This window comes from Girardinichthys multiradiatus, chromosome 23 (genome assembly GCF_021462225.1).
Source record: "Girardinichthys multiradiatus isolate DD_20200921_A chromosome 23, DD_fGirMul_XY1, whole genome shotgun sequence".
NCBI classification, from domain to species: Eukaryota; Metazoa; Chordata; class Actinopteri; order Cyprinodontiformes; family Goodeidae; genus Girardinichthys; species Girardinichthys multiradiatus.
Genome location: NC_061815.1, coordinates 38,398,627 through 38,417,688, shown reverse-complemented (window position 1 = coordinate 38,417,688; position 19,062 = coordinate 38,398,627). Strand labels below are relative to the sequence as shown.

Below are 19,062 nucleotides of genomic sequence, written 5' to 3'. Positions count from 1 at the left end.
AAAACCAGACTGACAATACACACGGACATGTACAGAACACACCGCAATTTCTACAGAGACAAAATCAAGACAGCCAAATCCATCTACTACTCCAACTTAATAAATAGAAACCTCCGCAATTCTAGAATCATCTTCTCTCTCTTCAAAATGATAATCTAACCTTCAACTCTCTCTCTCCCCACATGAATTCTAGCAACACCTGCACCTCCCTGCTCTCATATTTTAATGACAAAATTTTCAATATTCACCGGCACCTCAACTCTGTTGTCCTAGCAACCCTCTCTTTTGAGCCCCCTCCTGTCCCTTGCAATCAGCCGTTCTCCTTTTTCATCCTCCCTGACACGGCCACCATCTCAAACCTCATCTCTAACTCTAAATCATCTACCGGTCTCCTCAATCCCCTTCCAGTTCTTGTCAAATCCAGCCTTTCCTCTCTGCTACCTTCCATTACCACTTTTATCCACTCCTCCCTGACAACTGTAACTGTTCCTACTTCCTTCAAAGTTTCAATCATTTCTCCTATTTTAAAGAAACCTGGTTCAGACCCTAACAACTTCAATAACCCTTGCCCCATACCCAGTCTTCAATTTATTTCCAAAATACTTGAAAAAATTGTTGCCTCTCAACTTCTCTCCCACCTAACCACCAACTTATGTGAGCAGTTCAAATACGGTTTTCACTCCCGCCATAGCACTGAAACGGCCCTTATTAAAATCACCAACGACCTCCTCTTGGCAGCTGACTCAGGCCTCCTAGCTCTACTCATCCTCCTGGATCTGAGTGCGGCCTTTGACAACGTCTCACACTTCATCCTCCTCCACAGACTCTCTTCTATTGGCATCACAGATACTCCCCTCTCCTGGTTCCATTCATACCTCTCTGGCCGCACTCAGTTCATTCAACTGAAAAAGTTCGGTTCCTACCTCTCTCCGGTCTCTTTTGGCATACCACTGGGCTATGTCCTAGGGCCGCTTCTTTTTATTATTTATCTCCTTCCCCTTGGTTCCATGTTCTTCCACTTCAACATCCAGTTTCACGGCTATGCAGATGACACCCAGCTCTACCTCTCCTGTAAACCACCTGCCACACTACCCCCCTCCCATCGCTCCTCTTGCCTCTCTATCAACTCCTGATTCACAACAAACTTTCTTAAAATGAATTAAGATAAACCTGAAATTCTTTTAATTTGTTCCAAATCCACCCTCTCTAAAGCCAATAACTTTTCTCTAACTATTGACAATTGCTCAATCTCCCCCTCCCTTCAGGTAACGAGTCAGGGTGTCATCCTTGACAGCACTCTCTCTTTTCAATCTCATAATATTAATATTATTCAGTCTGCTTATTTCCACCTTCGCTCCATAAAATGCCTCCATCCCTCCCTCAGCCCCTACACCACTTCTGTCCTCATTCATGGCCTGGTCACCTCCCCTCTTGACTATTGTAATTCTCACCTCTACGGTCTTCCACAAAAGTCCCTCCATAAACTTCAAATGGTTCAGAACTCAGCCACGCATATCATCATCCAAACCCCCACTATCCACCACATCACTCCCATATTACAACAGCTACACTGGCTCCCCATCAACTCCAGAATTAAGCTACTCCTCATTACATTCAAGGCCATATACAACCTTGCCCCACCTTACCTCTCTCAGCTCCTCCGTATTCACACGCCCTCCTGCTCCCTCAGGTCTTCCTCCTCCATTTACCTCTCTGTTCCCTCTGTCCACATCAGCACTGTGGGGGGGCAGAACCTTCTCCTACTCTGCCCCCCATCTCTGAAATCAGCTGCCACCCGATGTCTGTAATATGGACTCTCTACCTCAGTTTAAAATCCATCTCAAAACTCACCTTTTTAAATCTGCATATTGTCTGTAATGTCTTATGTTAAGTTGTTGGTGTTTTGTTGGTTTTTTGTGCTTTGTTTGCTGTCTTGTAGTGTCCTTGAGTGTTATGAAAGGCGCATTTAAATAAAATGTATTATTATAAAATCTTATTTTATTATAGCTTAACTGTGTTTCAGATACAAATCAGAAAGCCAGTAGACTTTGATTATTGCTCTGCTAAGTCATTAGGCTAACTGCTGTTAGCAACACAAAATTACTATGATGTTTTTCTCTTTTTGTAAATATTAAAACACAAAAACATGTTTGCAAAAAGATGATGTAAAGTACAGTGTGTGCTTCAAATGTAATGACATTGTCTACAATGTTGCAGAAGTACAAAACATCAGCTTTTAAGATTTTCTGTTTGTGCACCCTCATACGGTTTCAGGGACCTCTAACTCTTCAAGTAAAAATCAGACTTTAAGGAGTTCCACATGAGTTTTTAAACTTGCAATTTAGATATTAAGACTTCTATGTACAAATGGAAAATACGTCAATCTCAAGACAGTTTCTTGTTTGCCAAAACATGTGATGCTCTATGCTTCCCTCCTCACAAAAAGGCAGGAATAGCCAAAACAACCAATGACTCAGTAGCAAATTTTTTTCCATAATGGCTACCCTCAAAAGGCCCTATACATTTGTGTCATCTATGATTATAAATTATTGGTAAATAAAGACGTTAATCAGTATTTTATTTTAGAGGTTAAAAAAGGCAGACATGTGAGTTTCAAAATAAAGCTGACAGGTGGCCTTCAAAATAAGAGCCTGTCAATGCTTTTTTTTTTTTTTCCAATAAAAATAAATTCTAAGTTTCTCATGGCCCCAGGTTTTCAAGGCTGAGCCTTTTTTTCTAAATACATGTTTTGTTTTTTACAACTGTTTGCTCATCCCGTTACGTTTTCCCAGAAAAGGTAACGTAAACAGATCTTTCTATGATAGGGTTGACATTTAGAGCCTCGGCGTGTATTTTATAATACTTTACTGTATAAGGCAGAACCAGGCTTCCGTTCTCGCCTCCCTCGGGTTTGACACATTGTTCACAGTCATATGACTTCTACTTCCTGGCACAGTCAACGCGTCTGACTTCTCTCTCTCTGTTCACTGTTTTTATTTTCCTCTTCGTTGATTGAAGATTCAAACCCGCTGCGATCATGTCCCGATATGCTGCATTTGTTGTCGTCCTTTTTGTGGGAGTCGGTACGTATCATCACAGATTTGGATTTACTGAAAGAGTAAAAATGAAGAAAGTTGGGGTCGGTTTCTCAGAAGTGACGCGATTAAACTTCTGGTATACTCCGGGCCTTCATCGGTTAACTTGGGATAATTGAAGTAGATCTTTTTTGTTGTTTGTTTGGTTTTATATAATACCAGGTTGAACGTCTTTGTAAAAAGCGAATTATCCGTGCACGCATTGAAACTGGTTTATTAACCGCAGTCGTGATGTGTCGCAGCTGTAGCTTCATTGCTAATTGTTACCTACGTCAACGTAAAACTCATCACAATCATGTAGATTTAAAATATATTCAACCAAACCATAATTCTTAATGCCTCCGCTCATACTTTCCTTTACATAAATCCTCCAAACAAATAAACGATAATAATACATGAGCTGATATTTTGAGCAACTGACGTTGGCTAACTTCTCTGTTAGCTGGCTTACCGATTAGGTAACATTACTTCTGGGAGGTTAAGCTCGAGTTACAGGTAGATTCTTGAACCTTCTTGTCTTATCTATTAAAGCGTAAAACACACAAGAAGACTAGTTTAAAAATATTAATTTTACATGACACCCTAACTGAGCTTGCTGAGTTAACATTAGGATCTTTTGGCAGCAGGTTAGCACCGCCAAGCTAAGCTTTATGTCGCGAGGTTTCTCAATAACGTATTACACTATTAAATAAATATTCGTTAAAATTTTTAAAAGCAGCAAATCGCTTTACTTTCACCTATATGCGATTTCGAAAGGAAATTGTGTTAGTAACATTTTCAGGCGTTAAATCTCAAGCATTAAAAAACCTTTAAAATGACAAAGGTCATGTGTTCAGGTAAAAAAAATTAAAGTGGTTGAATGTTAACATCCGAAATACTTGGGCTATTTCTGTACCTCCGTTTACATTAAAAGTCGGTCTAAAGCTGTCATTTTACATTCTTATTTTTTTTCAACCTGGGACAGGATTTTAGTTTACTTGGGGCAAGAAGCATCAGTGCACTAACATCAGTTAGTGACTGACAGGCTAAAATTGACCTGACTAATGTAATGGCAGCTTCTTTTTCCTCCTGTGATTCAGTAGATTTGGTTGTGGTGTTTTTCTTCAGCTCCTACCCTTACAAGGTTGGCGCAGGTTTCATTCTTGGTCAGACTTGGGCTGGTATGAGATTCTCACAGTTTGATAACGTTGGAAAAGTGTAATATTCTTGTTTCAGCCAGCTGGCTGTTAGTGTGCAGCAACATGTGGGGCAGGCACAGTGCTTTGTTAGTCTGTTGTCTAAAGTTGGGCCTCAAGGGCTGGTGTCCTACATGTTTTAAATGTCGCTCAGAGTCCTCACACCAGAATCAAATGAACCTTAAGACATTTTGATGAGATAATTTAGCTGTTTAAATCAGTTGTTTTGGAACCAGGACGCATCTAAAACCTGCAGGACCCTGGTCCTTAAGGTCTAGAGTTGGACACCCCTGCCGTAGAGAAGCAGTAGTTTAGCGGTTTTGAAATCGTAACTTTGTTAAATCTTGGTATTCAGTGATGCTGGTCAGCAAGTCAGTCTTTCTCCAGACATTGCTTTATATAAATTCAGCTACAGGAAATTATAGTATTGTAATCTTTTATAGGATATGAGGTATCCCCAGATACAGATGATAACATCAAAGCTACTTGGTTGGAACTCATTCCTAACTAAGCTACTGCTGATTGAACGGTGCAATGCACAGAGAAACTGACCTACTGTCTCAAATATCTCCCTATAGCTGTTTGTCTGGAGGTTGTAGTGTCATATGTTTCACACTTTTAGGGTCCAAACAGCCAGAGGAAGACTGTGACCTGTTATTGACAGAGTATGCTAAAGTAAGATTAATGACCAGTGTAAAACAAGTCAAATATCAGTTAAATCTATTGGCTTTTCATGGCCCATCTCTAAGATAGTTTACTGAAAGTTGATGAATACAGTAAACTGGTTTAATTAGGACAGATTGGCTTAAGTTGTTAAAAACACGTGTTCGTTTACTGGTAGGTGCCCTAATTATTTAATCTTAGTCAGAAACATTAGTGCTGTTGCAGCTGCCTATGTTTGCCCCCGATCTGCTCTCATGTGATTTTTGTTTTGGCTGTGACTCTTGTACAGAGAAACTAGTGCTCAATCTCCACCTGACCCGCACACTAAACATCTCAGTAATCTTTTAATTTTTTTTGAGAAACGGGTTATAAATGACTGGGAGAATTCACATGTTTTGTTCCTTTTTTATGTTTATGCTACCTGGAAATTCTTGCAAGCAGTTGAGTTGATGACAGAGCACAGTGATGAAACCTTATCAGTTATCTAAATGGACCTTGTCCTTTCTGTTATATACACCCGTACATGGGTGTTCAGTGGACTTTACTTCACAGGTTGTTTTTTAAACCAGTTCAAGTCTTATTGTGATGGCTTTATTTTTAATTTTTGACTGTTTTCATTTCAGTTGTATGTTTGTCAGCTAAACCTAGATATTTGTTGTAACTCTGGTATGATTTACCAGCATGAAACCAGCAGTTTTTCTACTCTTTGGGGCTCCTAAACCAAACTCTTTTATTTTTAACCCCAAGAGTCAGTTTGTGAATTTTGGTTAGCACCGTTTGCTTGGAGCAACATGCAGATCTGCTGACAACAAACGGTTTTGTGTCCCTGTTGTCTGCTGAGCTGTAAATATCTCCTTCGTTTCCTGCCCACCCTCAGATGATCACTACTTTAGCTTCCTTCATCCTCTTAAAAAAAAAAAAAGTTGGGCAATAACAACAATTGTATTTATTTTAGAAATACATCCTTTAAGAAAGAATATTCCTTTTCACCAGATTGTGTTGACTTGTACCATATTTTGCCATGTTACAGACTTCTAAAACTGTTTTAAGTTGAGAAAAAAATCTACAAACAATAACCCAAAATGACAGTGAAAATATGATTTCACACATTTAAGTAAATTTGGAAAAATATAAATATTTAACATACTAGTAGGTATATTAGTATGTACAACCTTTGCAATGGCACACAAAATTGAACTCAAGTGCAATTCTCAACCATTTAAACATCTCTGGAAAGTCCCAAAAATGACTGTCCACCAATGTTTCTCATCCAGCCTGACTGAGCATGAGAGTATCTGCTGAGAAGATGGGGAGAAAACATTTCAAAACGTCTGCCAAGTCTTTATAGACATGTCCAAGTAGGCTGCGATTGGTGCCAGAGGTGTTAAAGGAATATTTTAACCCATAATACATATGATGCACTGAGTGGATTAAACAGCTTCTGGCAATTTTAAAAGTTGCATATTTTTAAAAAGCATTTTTTGCCTTGTCATTATGGGGTGCTGAGTGAGGAACTTCAAGGGGAAAAAATACTCAAATCTTTATTAAAATAAATCTGCAGTGTAAAGAAATGCAGATACTTTGTGTAATTCATCAGTTTTTTTCTTTTAACCATAGTAACACACTTTGTTTTCTTTTCAGCGTTCCAGCTGTCCCATGGCATTGAGGTGAATGTCACAGATGAGGGAAAGTTGTGTCTTTACGCCAACCTGGCCCTCAACTTCTCAGTCTCCTATGAGGTCGCTGGTAAGGTGGGTGTCTGGCCACATTAAACACTTTTCTTCCTGTACACCAGTCTCCTGTTTTACGTTCCTTTTTGGAAATCCATTACTTACATGTCAGAGCTGTTTCTCCCTTATCTGGCAACCTGAACCATGTGCTTGTCATATCGCTGTTGAGGAAGTGTCATCGGGAAAAGGGGGAACAAAGGAGGTCATGACGAAAGCAGACCGATTCTTGCTGTTCAGCATTTCATTTAGTACGCTTTGCTGATGTACATCCGTCAATTGTTCTGTAAAGTGATTTGATTGCTACATTTTTAACAAAATGTTGGAAATCACACACATTTAATCTATTAGGTAACTATTTTCATCTTCATGGCAGAATGATGATGGTAAAAGTTATTAAAATAATGAATTCAATGCATTATTTATATTAATCGTTCTGATAAACATGAACTGTTGCGGTTCTCTTAAGGCCTCCTTGACTAAAATATTTTAAGTCGATTTAAGAACACTCAAACATGAATAAGTGTTTTTTTTTTATTGGCTTTAGCAGTTTAAATGTAAACTTTTCCTTTTTGTTAAAGCCAAAAGCTCAAGATAGTTTACATAAAAATTAAGAAAAGTTGGTTGGTTGTATTTTATTTCTCTTTGTAACAATGTTTCTTGGTAGTAAATCCTTTACTGCTGTAAAGCCTGATAAATTCCCTGTAAATGGTGCCACATTTCTAAGGAAAATGCTTTTGTGTGTTGAGCAGCAGAGTGTGTGTGTTGCCCCCATGAAAACCTTACTGAATCGTCTCTGCCGATGCCAGAGCACAACCACCTTGCACTTGCAACAACTGCTGGTTAAAGAGACAGGATGGTGTCCAACAACAGTGTGTAACCATAGTGGTGACCAGCAAGAGGATGGGGTTCCAGGCTTTTGTGGTTGTGTATAACTCTCCCCCGCTAGGCCTCAGTCCTCTTTGTTTAATAAATAATTTTGTTAAATAGCCAAGTTTCTTCAGACTGTAATCAACCAATACAATAAAAGACACAAAACAAGAGTCAAACATAGCTTTTTGGCGTTGGCAGAGAGGATTTGGCAAGCTTTCAGTAGGCACAACCAACATATTCAACTCTGCTGCTCACCCCACAAGTGCAATTACCCTACAAATGGGGTAGAATTTAAAGGGAAATAATCACAACAAAAATAATGGACCAAACACACGTTTCCTCGCCTTTTGTGCGAAGCCTATTAAATCCAATGTCTGAAGTTGAGGGAAAAAAGCTTTAAAGAAAGAAAGAAGCAAAAGGCAGACAGAAACTGCTGAACAGTGTTTATGTTTATGGAACACCAAACTTGGATATCAGTTTGTAACATAAAGTCATCTGAGAAGAATGTAGAGATATTGAAGTCTCCAGCTCAAATGTGAGCTCAAACAATCAAGATTTATACGCAGCAGAAATGTTGTTTAAGAGACAGTTGCTTGGTGACCTAACACATTTAACACCTTACCCTGGGATTAAAAGCACTCTGTGGAAAAGTTTCCACAGTGGAGACAAAAATATGAATTTAAAATGGTAGAGTTCTGGTGGTGTTCAGGCAGACCAACTTCTGCTCTAGTTCTGAACAGCATTATTACTCCGCTTCCTATGAGTGTGGGTCAGCAGCACTCCCATGACACCAGCATGCATTATTATTTAGCTGTACAGTTGTTGTGTAAACATAGAGGGAAGCACCGATATGAAGATTTTTACCCATATCAACATCCGATATTAAGTTTGTTGTTATGGCCAAAAACCGATACTTACAAATATTTATATCTATGTATGTGTGTGTATGTATATATATACATCGGTAGTTAATATCGGCCCAGTTTTACTTATGGGACCTTGTTTCTGAAAGAGAACACGCAGTGGAAAATCACAGTAAAACAACCTGTTTTAACCTCACAACCAACACCTTCTTCGCCTGGTTTAACTGGCTGCTGACTCCCTTAGAAATCAGTCACCACTGTGGTACGAACAGTGTTGTCTTGACCGTGTTTTATTTCCTTCCCTTAAAGCCAGAATTACAGTTGTTTCATACTCCTGGTGAAAAATAGTTTGGAACATGTGGGGTGTGGAGAAATCTCACAATTTTCTGGAAAAGTGTTTTTTTCTTAGGTTATCTGTCTGATTTTAAAACAGTATTGTTTTTGTTTGTGTTTCACACTTTTGTTAAGATTTTTAAGATTTCTGGCTCTAAAATATGAGAATGAAAGGTTCTAGTAGTAGACATTTAAAATGGATGATAAGATATTTTTGTTTTTATTTCTGTAGACTAACATGAAAATGCTTCTTTTATAGTAAAGATTAAAGTCTCTGCCATTAACAGGCCAACTATAGTAGGCTTTCTCCAGGCAGGTGTTTTTTCTTCTGTCTTTAATGAAGCTTCTCCGTTGCATTGTTTATAACAACCATAATAAAAATGCCACAACAGTAGAGCATCTTGCAGGAAATTGGCTCGTGCTGAGGTTAAAACCAAAGAACAAGGAAGTACTGAGGACTTTTATTAGGCAACAGAAAGTCCTCTGTCGGGCAGATGGGTCAAAAGACAATAATTAGCTCAGGTCTGAGAAACATTTACCAGTATTTATTTACAGGAAAACCAAAATAGGCTGACAGATTTCACAAAGAAGCACAACAAGAGAGACGTCACGGCTGAATTTAAATATATTTAAAGTCAAATTAAAGCCTTAATTGCAATGCGTGATTAATGGAGAAAGCCTAAAATAAATCCTGGACTCAGTTTTCTTTCTTGTGTAAATGATTGATTTTTCAGGTGAAGAATGAAAATAGTCATTTTTATTTTATATTAATTAAAATCAGCCCATCTTTGCACTATTGAAAACACAGTTGTTTTTTTAATTGCATTTCTGATGGTAAATCACCTCTAGATCAGAGTGGAGCTCTTAAGTTCTGCTTTATGAAGTAAAAATGAATTTTGACTTTAAAACCGACAGATTTAAGGAAACAATTAAAATTGTATAATGGCGTTACTCTAATGACTTTCTGCTCTCTTTCAGAACTTAACCGTTGAAATTGGACTTCCCAAGTCTGCTACGTCAGAGGGTAGTAAATGTGACAGCACCAGCTCGACTCTGAAGCTCAGTTTTGCAGAGGGACACTCCTGGAGCATTAATTTCACCTTAAAAGACATAAGTTACCAGGCAGACGTCATAACCTTTGCCTACAATCTAAGCGACTCATTATTCTTTCCAGGTTCTTCAGCCAATGGTAACTTCTAGTTTCAGCTCATAGCTCAAACAAAAGAAACAAACTCATCCGAGCAACTTCAGTTATTTTAATCTTTCCTTGCTTGTAGGAACCGTTACTGTGACGGCAAAACCTGACATTACAAACCTTGGCTTGGGCACGTGCTACTCTTGCAAAAGTGAAGAGATTATCCAAGCTTCGCCACAGGTCAACATGACGCTGTCAAACGTGCTCATACAGGCCTTTGTCGTTAATGGAAGCAAGAGCGAGAACCGTAAGTGCAGACGCTTACACAGACGCTTCTCTCTTTCAGGCTTAAGTCTTTGCCTCCCATATCCAGTTCTGATTTGTCCTCTCCATTTTCCAGTAACAACTTGTGCCGCGGATCAACCTATAACTCCCACCCCCACCCCCACTCCCACCCCCACCCCCACCCATGTCACCAATACAACCACTGCAGCACCAACCCCAAACACAACGACCACTGTCATTCCTCCAACCACCCCAACACCCACTCTCCCCACTCCCACCACTGGGAACTACTCCATCAAGACTGACGCCAACGGCACAGTCTGCCTGTTGGCCAACTTTGGCCTGAGGATTAGTTTCCAACAGGACAAGGTACGTTCATCAGTACAGAAAAACTCTCCAGCAGTTCAATAATAATATAGATTGACTTTGATAGCACGGTGATTTTATATTGTTTTTATTTTGTGTGGGTTAGAAATACCGGGAGGTGAACTTGGAGCCTCCAGCTGAAGCTTCTGGAACGTGTGGAGTCAACAGCAGCGAGCTTGTGTTGGCGTCTAAAGACGTCACTGTTCAGCTCACTTTCACCAATGTAAGTTTCTAGCAGTAACAGTAGCTTAGCTTTATGGTGACACTGCACGCATTTAACTTCTCAAAGAGAGAAAGATGAAAACCACATTGTCACGTTTTTCAAAATATAAGTTTTTTAATTTAATTTTAAAATTGACCCTTCTTGGTAACTTTTAGTTTTGACTGATGGGAACCACAAAATATGCACTTTCATTGGCTGCTATGTACAGAACATTTATTTCCACTCAAATTATTTTTATTTTTGAGCATTTTTCACAGCAAAAATGCACAACGTGATAGCTCACTCCCACGCATCCTGCAGGAGGGAGATGTTTAAAAAGGCAGAGCAGAAGATATAAATAAAGCATTATCTTAACAAATGAAAACATATAATTAATGAAATAGAAATTTAAGACATTAAAATGAGATTTTTATTCATAATTCTGTTTTCCCACTTTAGGACTATAACACATAAAGAAGATAAATGTGCTAAAGTTTCTTACACAGATAGTAGTTTTGAATCCAGCACAAAATTAGGCTATGCATGATTATTTAGCTTTATGCGTTAAGGCATATGTTTCAAGCCTTTATCGGATTCACATTAAAGTGCATTAAATTGCATGCTGTTGGTTGATGGGTTGTTAAATTATATATGGGTTGGTTTTAATTCATTAAATGACTAGGAGAAAAACAGAAAGGTTCTTCGGTATTGGACCAGCTTCACTGTTGTGGGCCGACAAAAGGAAAAATTAGCCGATCCTGATCTCTGGCTATTTGATTGGTGCATCTCTAATTGAAAATTTTCACCTTATTCCTTTTGCCATCTTCAGCACTTTTTAGTAGGTTTAACACAGAAGGTTTTACAGCTTATTCTTTGGGAAATTATGCACAGAGATGTAATGGATACTATCTCCGTAAGTTTGTCCAAAAAACAGCTTAAAACAGAGACTTGTGTCCATTAATGCACATTTTTTAGGTTGTAGTAGGGCTCCCTGATAATGGGAAAGTCATAATTAATTCGGTCAATATTAAATTGATTAAAGACTTAACGCGCAAGAATAAATACAGAAATGGGTGTTTATATAACAGATTCTTTTCAGATAAATACCTTGGAGCATGAAAGAATAAATTTGTATGAATTGTTGAGTTATGAAAACAATATTTCAACCCTGTTAGAGAAAGTTTAAATGTGTTATGCATGGTCATTTTAGATAAATACATTTGTAAAAGAAAGCAGTGTCAAAACAATTACAATGCTAAGTCTACTACCTAAGTAGCATGTGGCAAAAATATAATTGTTTTTTACCAAATTTATACTGTCTTGATTGTTTGGAAATGAAATGTAGACTAAAAACAAATCTATGTAGAGATTGTTCAGCCCCAGCATGCATATTCATCTCCAGCATTCCCAAACCATCTCATTTATAAAAAATAAAAAAAAATAGATTTTATTTTTAAATAGATTCCTGAGTGAATCTTTTTTTAGACTTTCCAAGAATCTTTACAGTATTTTTTTTTTCCTGAATTTGGCTGCCTTTTTCTTTTTTTAAGGCCTTGCTACCTAAACATCATTCATAAATTGCCCAACAATGACCACGGTACCATCATGAGTTGCATCTTCCGCCAATTTTTTTCCCCTTTCAGCCTGCTTCAAAACACATTTTCTGTATTTTAGAGGAGTCTACAAAACGCCATAAAGTAATCCAATTTCAAGGAGATGAAACAGTTTTTTTGTTGGCAATCAGGTGATTGCTCCAGAGCTCTTAGCTGAAGGCTTTATATATAGTAGGTGATGAACTAATGGATCTTTCAGGTCTTTCTAGCTTTTTTTCCTCTATTTTTAAAAACTTCCCATTGATACACCTTTACACTGTTCTCTAGATTTTTATTACGTCTACCACATTTAATTTAATCAAGTTCTTCAAATCCCACTTTATTTAAGGTCTTGCTGCACATTATGACAAGATATGTTGTTTTTGACCATCTCTTTAGGCATCAGCAGAGCTATGCAAATTTTAAACAAGTGTCTTTGCAGCGCGGGTATTAAAATGAGAACTTCCCAGAATGAAACGGGAAGTGACAATACATGAAGTTTATATGTTCATTGTAACTTCATCCCCATAGAAAAGGGGGGCAGGGTTATGAATTAGCAACACACTAACTGTCAGACATTTCGTTGTTGGCGTGTAAAAGGTAGGTCATCTAAAAAACTGCTTCTAATCTGCTTTTTTGACAGGATTCAACGAAATTCCGCCTGAACGCAGTAAACGTCACCGTCACTACCAGCTCCGGTAACTAGCAGTATCCATCCATACCAACCTGCAGTCTGCCAGACATTGGTGCTGAGTTGTCTTTGTCTCGTCTTCAAGGTGTCTTTGTTCAGACCAGCAACAACCTAAGTCTGTGGGAGGCCACTGTCGGCAGCTCCTACATGTGCAACAAGGAGCAGAACTTCACCATCACCAGCCTGCTCTCCCTCTACACCTTCAATCTGCACGTGCAACCATTTGGAGTGAAGAACGGTCTTTATAGCACAGGTGGGTGATTCTTTTATCCGCTCTTATGTTTTTATATTGGCAGGGCCTGGGGCAAAAAACTGTGGACTGACTTGATATAAATAAAATCATTTAGTGTTGGTAAAAACCTATTATTTGTCTTTGCAAACACATTTAATACAATAAATTTAATTTAACATAATAATAGGACGTTAATTGTTTTCTTAAGGGGGTCATTATTTCTCTGACTTTTTTTACATCTTGTCACAACCACAAGTTTCAATGTATTTTATTGGGATTTTATGTCATAGACCAACAAAAATTAGTATATAATTGTGAAGCGGAGGGAAAGTGATTCATGAAAATCTGATAAGTGTGGCATGCTCCTAAAGTCGGCCCCCATGTGGCAGTTTTTAGGGGGGCTTTATCTCTACCAGCTTTGCACATCTGTAGACTGTAATTTCAGCTTTTTTTGTTTGCAGTCTTGCCACAAACTCTGAATTGGCTTTAGGTCTGGACTTTGACTGGGCCATTCTAAGTCATTAATATGCTTTGATCTAAACCACTCCACACTAGCTCTGGCTGTATGTTCAGGGTGAACATCCGCCTCAGTCTCAAATCCTTTGCAACCTCTAACAGGTTTGGTTCCTCTGTAATTTACCTCCATCAACTGTGACGAGCTCCCCTGTCCCTCCTTAAGAAAAGGAGGGACATTCTGTCAGCTTATTTGGACAACCCTTTCTTGGTAGGTCTGAACTCGTGCCATTCTCTATCCAAGACCCAGATGTAATTTAACAGGTGGACTGTATTTTATCAACTAAGTGACTGCTAGAGGCAATTGGTTGTACTGGATTTTATTTAGTGGTGTCTGTGTAAAAGTATGCACTACATTGTCTATTACATAAAATCCCAGTAAAATGCCCTGAGGGTTTTTAGTGGAATAGGCCAACATGTGAAAAGGTAATGGATGTTTTGCAGCTCAGTTGTCTCCCATGATGGTGAATAACTTGTTTTACTTGCTCCTTCATTCTTGTGTCAGTTTTGAATTAAGGGCAAATCACTGTTCCACCAGCTGACTGACTCTCCTTTTTATCTGCAGCCCATGAATGTTCATTGGATGACACCAACATCTTAATCCCAATCATTGTTGGCGCTGCTCTGGCTGGCTTGATTCTCATTGTAGTGATCGCTTACGTGATTGGTCGAAGAAAGACCCATGCTGGATATCAGACCCTTTAAATCCAGTGTGCGTTTGTTCCTGAGATGTCACCGGGTTCCCAAGCATGGTCCTTGGGTTTCAATTTGGCAAATGTATTTAAAATCCAAAAGGACTGAGCATTGAAAAATGACCATTTTAGTATCAGTTGGTAATAAAATCAAGGAAAAAACATGATATGAGCTGTATTTCTCATCAGGACTAAAAATTTTAATAACAAAAAGACACATTTAAGATTTCCCTCAAGGACCAAACTTGTTTATCCTCATAGTTTGTTTTTATCCTGTTGTCTTTTCCATTTGGCTTTTTGTTAACGCTTAAGTTGAGGTAAACACGGTCACACGAAAGCTTATGTTCTGTGTGCAATATGTACAATGTGCAGGTGCAGAAACACTTGAACCTTTAAAGCTGGAATAGTTTTTCACACAAGATGTTCAGCTTTATGATCCTGCACTTGCACAGTGCACATTCCCTTTTTTTGTGTTTTTTGTTTATGATTTTGCGTTTCATCCCAATAATTATCAAATGATGTTGCTCAAGCTGCTTTCTGTTTTTAGTCCCAGAGTTTCATTAACATGGATAAGGGAAGTGGGGTTTTTGACCTGTTATTCCCTGTATATCAGAAGAAATCTTGGAAATTAAGTTCAGACTTTGAGGCTCTAAAACCTGATTGTTTTTCTTGATCGGGATCAGGCAGTTCAAGTCCAGATAGAAAGGATCATTTAAGCGTCTCATTCAGATTTAAAGTGCAAGAGCAATACATGTGATGAAGCCATTTATTAAATTAACCTGTGTATGTCTTGTTTTTATGTTTGCACACACTCCAATCAAAGCAATCCAGAAAGTAAGGAAAGAGCCACTGGTCCTTGTTTTTTATTTCCTTTCAACAAACACGATGGCATTAGAGTTAGAAAAGGGAATAATATTAGTCACTTTCACAGCAGATAATTCTGAAATCAGGATATTTGCATAGAAATGCACTAAGAGAGTCTTTTGTGTTGCTTGTTGTCACATTATCTCACCCGTGTTGAGGTTAGGGCTTTAGCTGGTGAGGAGGTAGTTTACAGTCCTCAAACCTTTTCACCTTGTCCTTGAATATAAGTGACTAAAAAAAATCCAAATAAAGCTTCAGAGAATATAACAGGAAACGTTTAATATCTTTTGTTGGTTTGTTCTCATGGAGAGAGTTGAATAGCCACAGGTTGAAGCTGCTTCGCTGTTGCTCGGCATAAAGACTGGAACCATTTTTATGTGGAGATGCACCGTTCAGGCCTTTCCTGTTCTGCTAATTGCTGTTTTTACTGATTCTGTAATGTAATGCACTAAAATTAAATATAATTCATTAAAAGATGTTATTATACTGACATTAACGAACACACTGTTAATTTATATGTTTGACTGAAAATGGAGGCAGTTCTTGGTTATTTTGCATCTAATAAATAGAAAATAATTTTCTTTGACCTTCTGATCACAGATCAGAGGAAAATAGGCCAGTTTCAATCTCCAGTTGGTGCATCTCTTGCTTTTACTTGTTCTATCTGCCGCCAACGCTCTACAAGCAAGTAAAGCTTCGCTAGCTTTTCCCGTTATTCTGCTGAAAGTCCAGTTATCCTGTAGGTTTTATTAGATTTCCAGCCTCTCTAGCTTCACCCACTTACTACTTTGTGCTTTTATAAAATCTTTTATATTTCCTGGTAGAAAGTTCTGGAGCTCGTTGGATCAAAAACGTTTTCTGGATTGAAGCAGTTTCAGGAATGGTGATTTTGATAGCGACAGACATGTTGTGACATGGTTGTAGCTGTGCATTAGTTTTAGCAGTGTGTTGTGTACTTCTTGCATTGTTTGCCCTGATAAAATTTGCTTTCACAGGTTTATTGTACATGTGTATGAACAACTGCGTTTAATCAGATATGAGCTTTGATTTTTGTTTTTGCTCTTGATTTTTGTCGTCTTTGTGTAAAAACTATGTTGCCTTAATTATAGATGGTCCTGTAGCACCAACAAAGCTTTGAACTGGACTTGCTTGTCATTCTGACGTCACGTCACTCAGTAATATGCATTTTGCATTCAATAAATCACTGATTCTGATGCGTTTGGGACATAGTTGCACATGTTAAAAACAAAAAGGGACTCTGTGCTGCAGGACCATCTCTGTTGACGCCTTATGTTGAGGGAAGTGACTGCTGGTTCCATCTGCATTAGCCTCATGCTTTCAGCCACATTACATCTGATTTCAGTTTGTGTGAAGGAAGCTTTTTTAGTATTTTCAATGGAAATAAAAATGTTTTGAAAATGTAAAGAAGGGATTCCCTGTTGTTGTTCATGCTTTTTAACAAACCGCTTCCTTTCAGGTGTTTTCCTTATAAGTAAGACATTCACTTCTGTGCTCTCTTCATTCCCGTCTAGCTGAGGAATGCCTGGCTGATGAGGAGAGCTACCTTGTTCCCATAGCTGTCGGAGTTGCCCTGCTTGTTCTCATACTTATTGTTCTGCTGGCTTATTTCATCGGGAGGAGGAGAAACATGGCGTCGGGCTACCAGTCTTTCTGATCTTACTTTCCTCGTTTAGAGATCTCTCCACTACAACGGGGGTGGTCGCTTACCCCCCCCCCCCCCCCCCCCCCCCCCCTGCTTTTCACTAATTGGTGACAAGAAAAGCATCACTTCAGTGTTTCCATGGTGTTCGGTACTAACTGTTAACTTATGGGCCTTAATTTTGGGAAGTACTTTTCTCACTCAACCGCACACAGCAGGTTAGCTTTGTATAAAAACTGGAAACACACCTAATCAATATGACTGCTAAACCCAATATGATGAGTGTAGATCAGTGGTCCTGCAAGATGGAGATCCTGGGATGAGTCCCAGAAATTACACTTAAGTCATATTAATCAGTGTCCCTTGCATACTTTACCCACAATGGCTGCTGCTGCAGGTCTCAGTTGGTGTTAGTTTGTGGGCGGGAAGCTAAAATGTTTGCCACTGATATAAAATCTGCTACCAGGACGTTTGCTATTGTTTTCTATTTTAGATTAAAGGACTTTATTTTTTTTAAGTTACATTGCAGTTAGTTTGTTCTAGCTGACTTTTAGCTATTTAAATGAAATATCCAAATCCATGGGATGGAACGATGTATTTTCGGATAATAACTGTCTAAGAGAACATTAAGTTTGTCAATAAAGCAAACGTGTTCTTGGTGAGCTTTTAAGATAGCAGGATTTCTCTTGACAAATCAAGATGTTTCCAGTTTTTACACTCTGCTTTACCTACTTTTGACTTAAAGTTTAAACTAATCTGACAGACTTAAGTGAGTTTATTTCCCCAAATGAATTTCAGTATACTGCGGGCTGCTGAAATTATTTTTCTTGTCATGTTTCTCTTTAATAAGCACTACATTGCTTTCATTTTTATAAGTTCTGTTTTTCTCTCGCTGCTTTTGTCTTTGTTTCTAATCCTTTATTTCTTACCTAAATCCTCCTCTGAGTAGTTTTCTGCTGAAGCTCTAACCTTTTCTGTCTGTGTCTTTCTGTCCGTCAGCTGAGGAATGCTTCCTGGACGCTGATTTGAGCTTTCTGGTGCCCATCGCAGTGGGTGTGGCCCTCAGCTTCCTAATCATCCTTGTGCTTATCTCTTACCTGATTGGTCGGCGGAAGAGCCGTACTGGTTACCAGTCTGTTTAAGTACAGCTCTCCTGCTTCTGCCTCTCGTTCCTTTTCTGCCCTCTCTGCTCTTGAATTGAAACACACCTGCCCTGCTTGTCGGTGCATCAAAAAAGCTTCCTGGAGTTTTCTCAGTTTTCTTCTGAGGCAGCACCTCCTTGCAATAACCTTTAGCTTATTTCTCACATCCAGTTTCAGCTTCTTTTTTTTTTTGTTATTTTCTGACAAAAGTGACTGAATCAATCACAAAACATTTATGATTGAAGTGTTCTAATATAAATTGCATGTTTTCAAAAAATAGATTTATGGCTGTGAATTAGCCCTTCAATCCCTCCCCAGAGAGCTTCCTCCTTCATTCCAACCCAGAGAGGCTTTTTGCCCTCATTTTCTGTGCTATACTATAGAATATGTGTAAATTAATCTCTTGTATAGAATGAGTGACATTGATTTTTGATAAATGTAAGAGCAAGCTTATTTCTCAGACATCATTTTTTCACAGATTTGTTTTAGCTTCCACATAACGTGAACAAACAGCTAAACTTGTTGCACAAACTGTTGCCTGGTGAAAGGGAAAATAATGTAATAGTACACTTTACCAGCATTTTGACCCGTTTATCTCTTTTTTTGTGGTTTATGTCACTCTTGAATTTTCTTGAAATGCTCACATAAAGTATGTTGGAAATTAATTTGATTGCAGTGTTGTTTACTTTTAATTCTGGGATTAAACTTTTTAATTTAATCTACTCGATTTTTCCAAACATATTCTGCCAGCAGGAGCAGTTTAACATAAAAGCGGAGTAATTCTCGTCAAATTGGTCCGTGAGTGTTTTGGTAATTAATTCTCAACAGAGATCAGTTTTGGAAGCCAAACAAAAAAGTGGTTATATCACTCATTTTAAAATACAAAGCATTGCTTAAACATTGAAAATGTGTTTTTTATGGATAAAAATTGAGCATAATCTTATTTTGAATAAAAAATA

General features: G+C 38.3%; 1 protein-coding gene across 3 annotated transcripts; it reads left to right on the top strand.

Annotated features, from left to right (window-relative positions):
- The first annotated feature begins 2,926 nt into the window (after positions 1-2,926).
- lamp2 (lysosomal-associated membrane protein 2) lies at positions 2,927-18,768 on the top strand. Of its 3 annotated transcripts, none has more exons than XM_047353384.1 (9): positions 2,927-3,083; positions 6,575-6,684; positions 9,708-9,918; positions 10,007-10,171; positions 10,265-10,518; positions 10,622-10,738; positions 12,953-13,007; positions 13,086-13,253; positions 17,961-18,768. In XM_047353384.1, exons 1-9 carry the CDS (start codon positions 3,038-3,040, stop codon positions 18,101-18,103), a joined length of 1,269 nt encoding a protein of 422 aa, XP_047209340.1. In that variant the 5' UTR covers positions 2,927-3,037; the 3' UTR covers positions 18,104-18,768. The 3 variants fall into 3 exon arrangements, with proteins under 3 accessions (XP_047209340.1, XP_047209339.1, XP_047209341.1); XM_047353383.1 differs by lacking the exon at positions 17,961-18,768 and adding an exon at positions 16,834-17,049; XM_047353385.1 differs by lacking the exon at positions 17,961-18,768 and adding an exon at positions 14,311-16,726.
- Positions 18,769-19,062: the final 294 nt, after the last annotated feature.

Bases quoted from the DNA above. Each gene is read 5' to 3' on its own strand.
- lamp2 (XM_047353384.1), top strand. From the start codon at position 3,038: ATGTCCCGATATGCTGCATTTGTTGTCGTCCTTTTTGTGGGAGTCG. The intron at 10,519-10,621 runs GTACGTTCATCA...TGTGTGGGTTAG, and splicing joins TTAGTTTCCAACAGGACAAG to AAATACCGGGAGGTGAACTT. The intron at 10,739-12,952 runs GTAAGTTTCTAG...CTTTTTTGACAG, and splicing joins TTCAGCTCACTTTCACCAAT to GATTCAACGAAATTCCGCCT.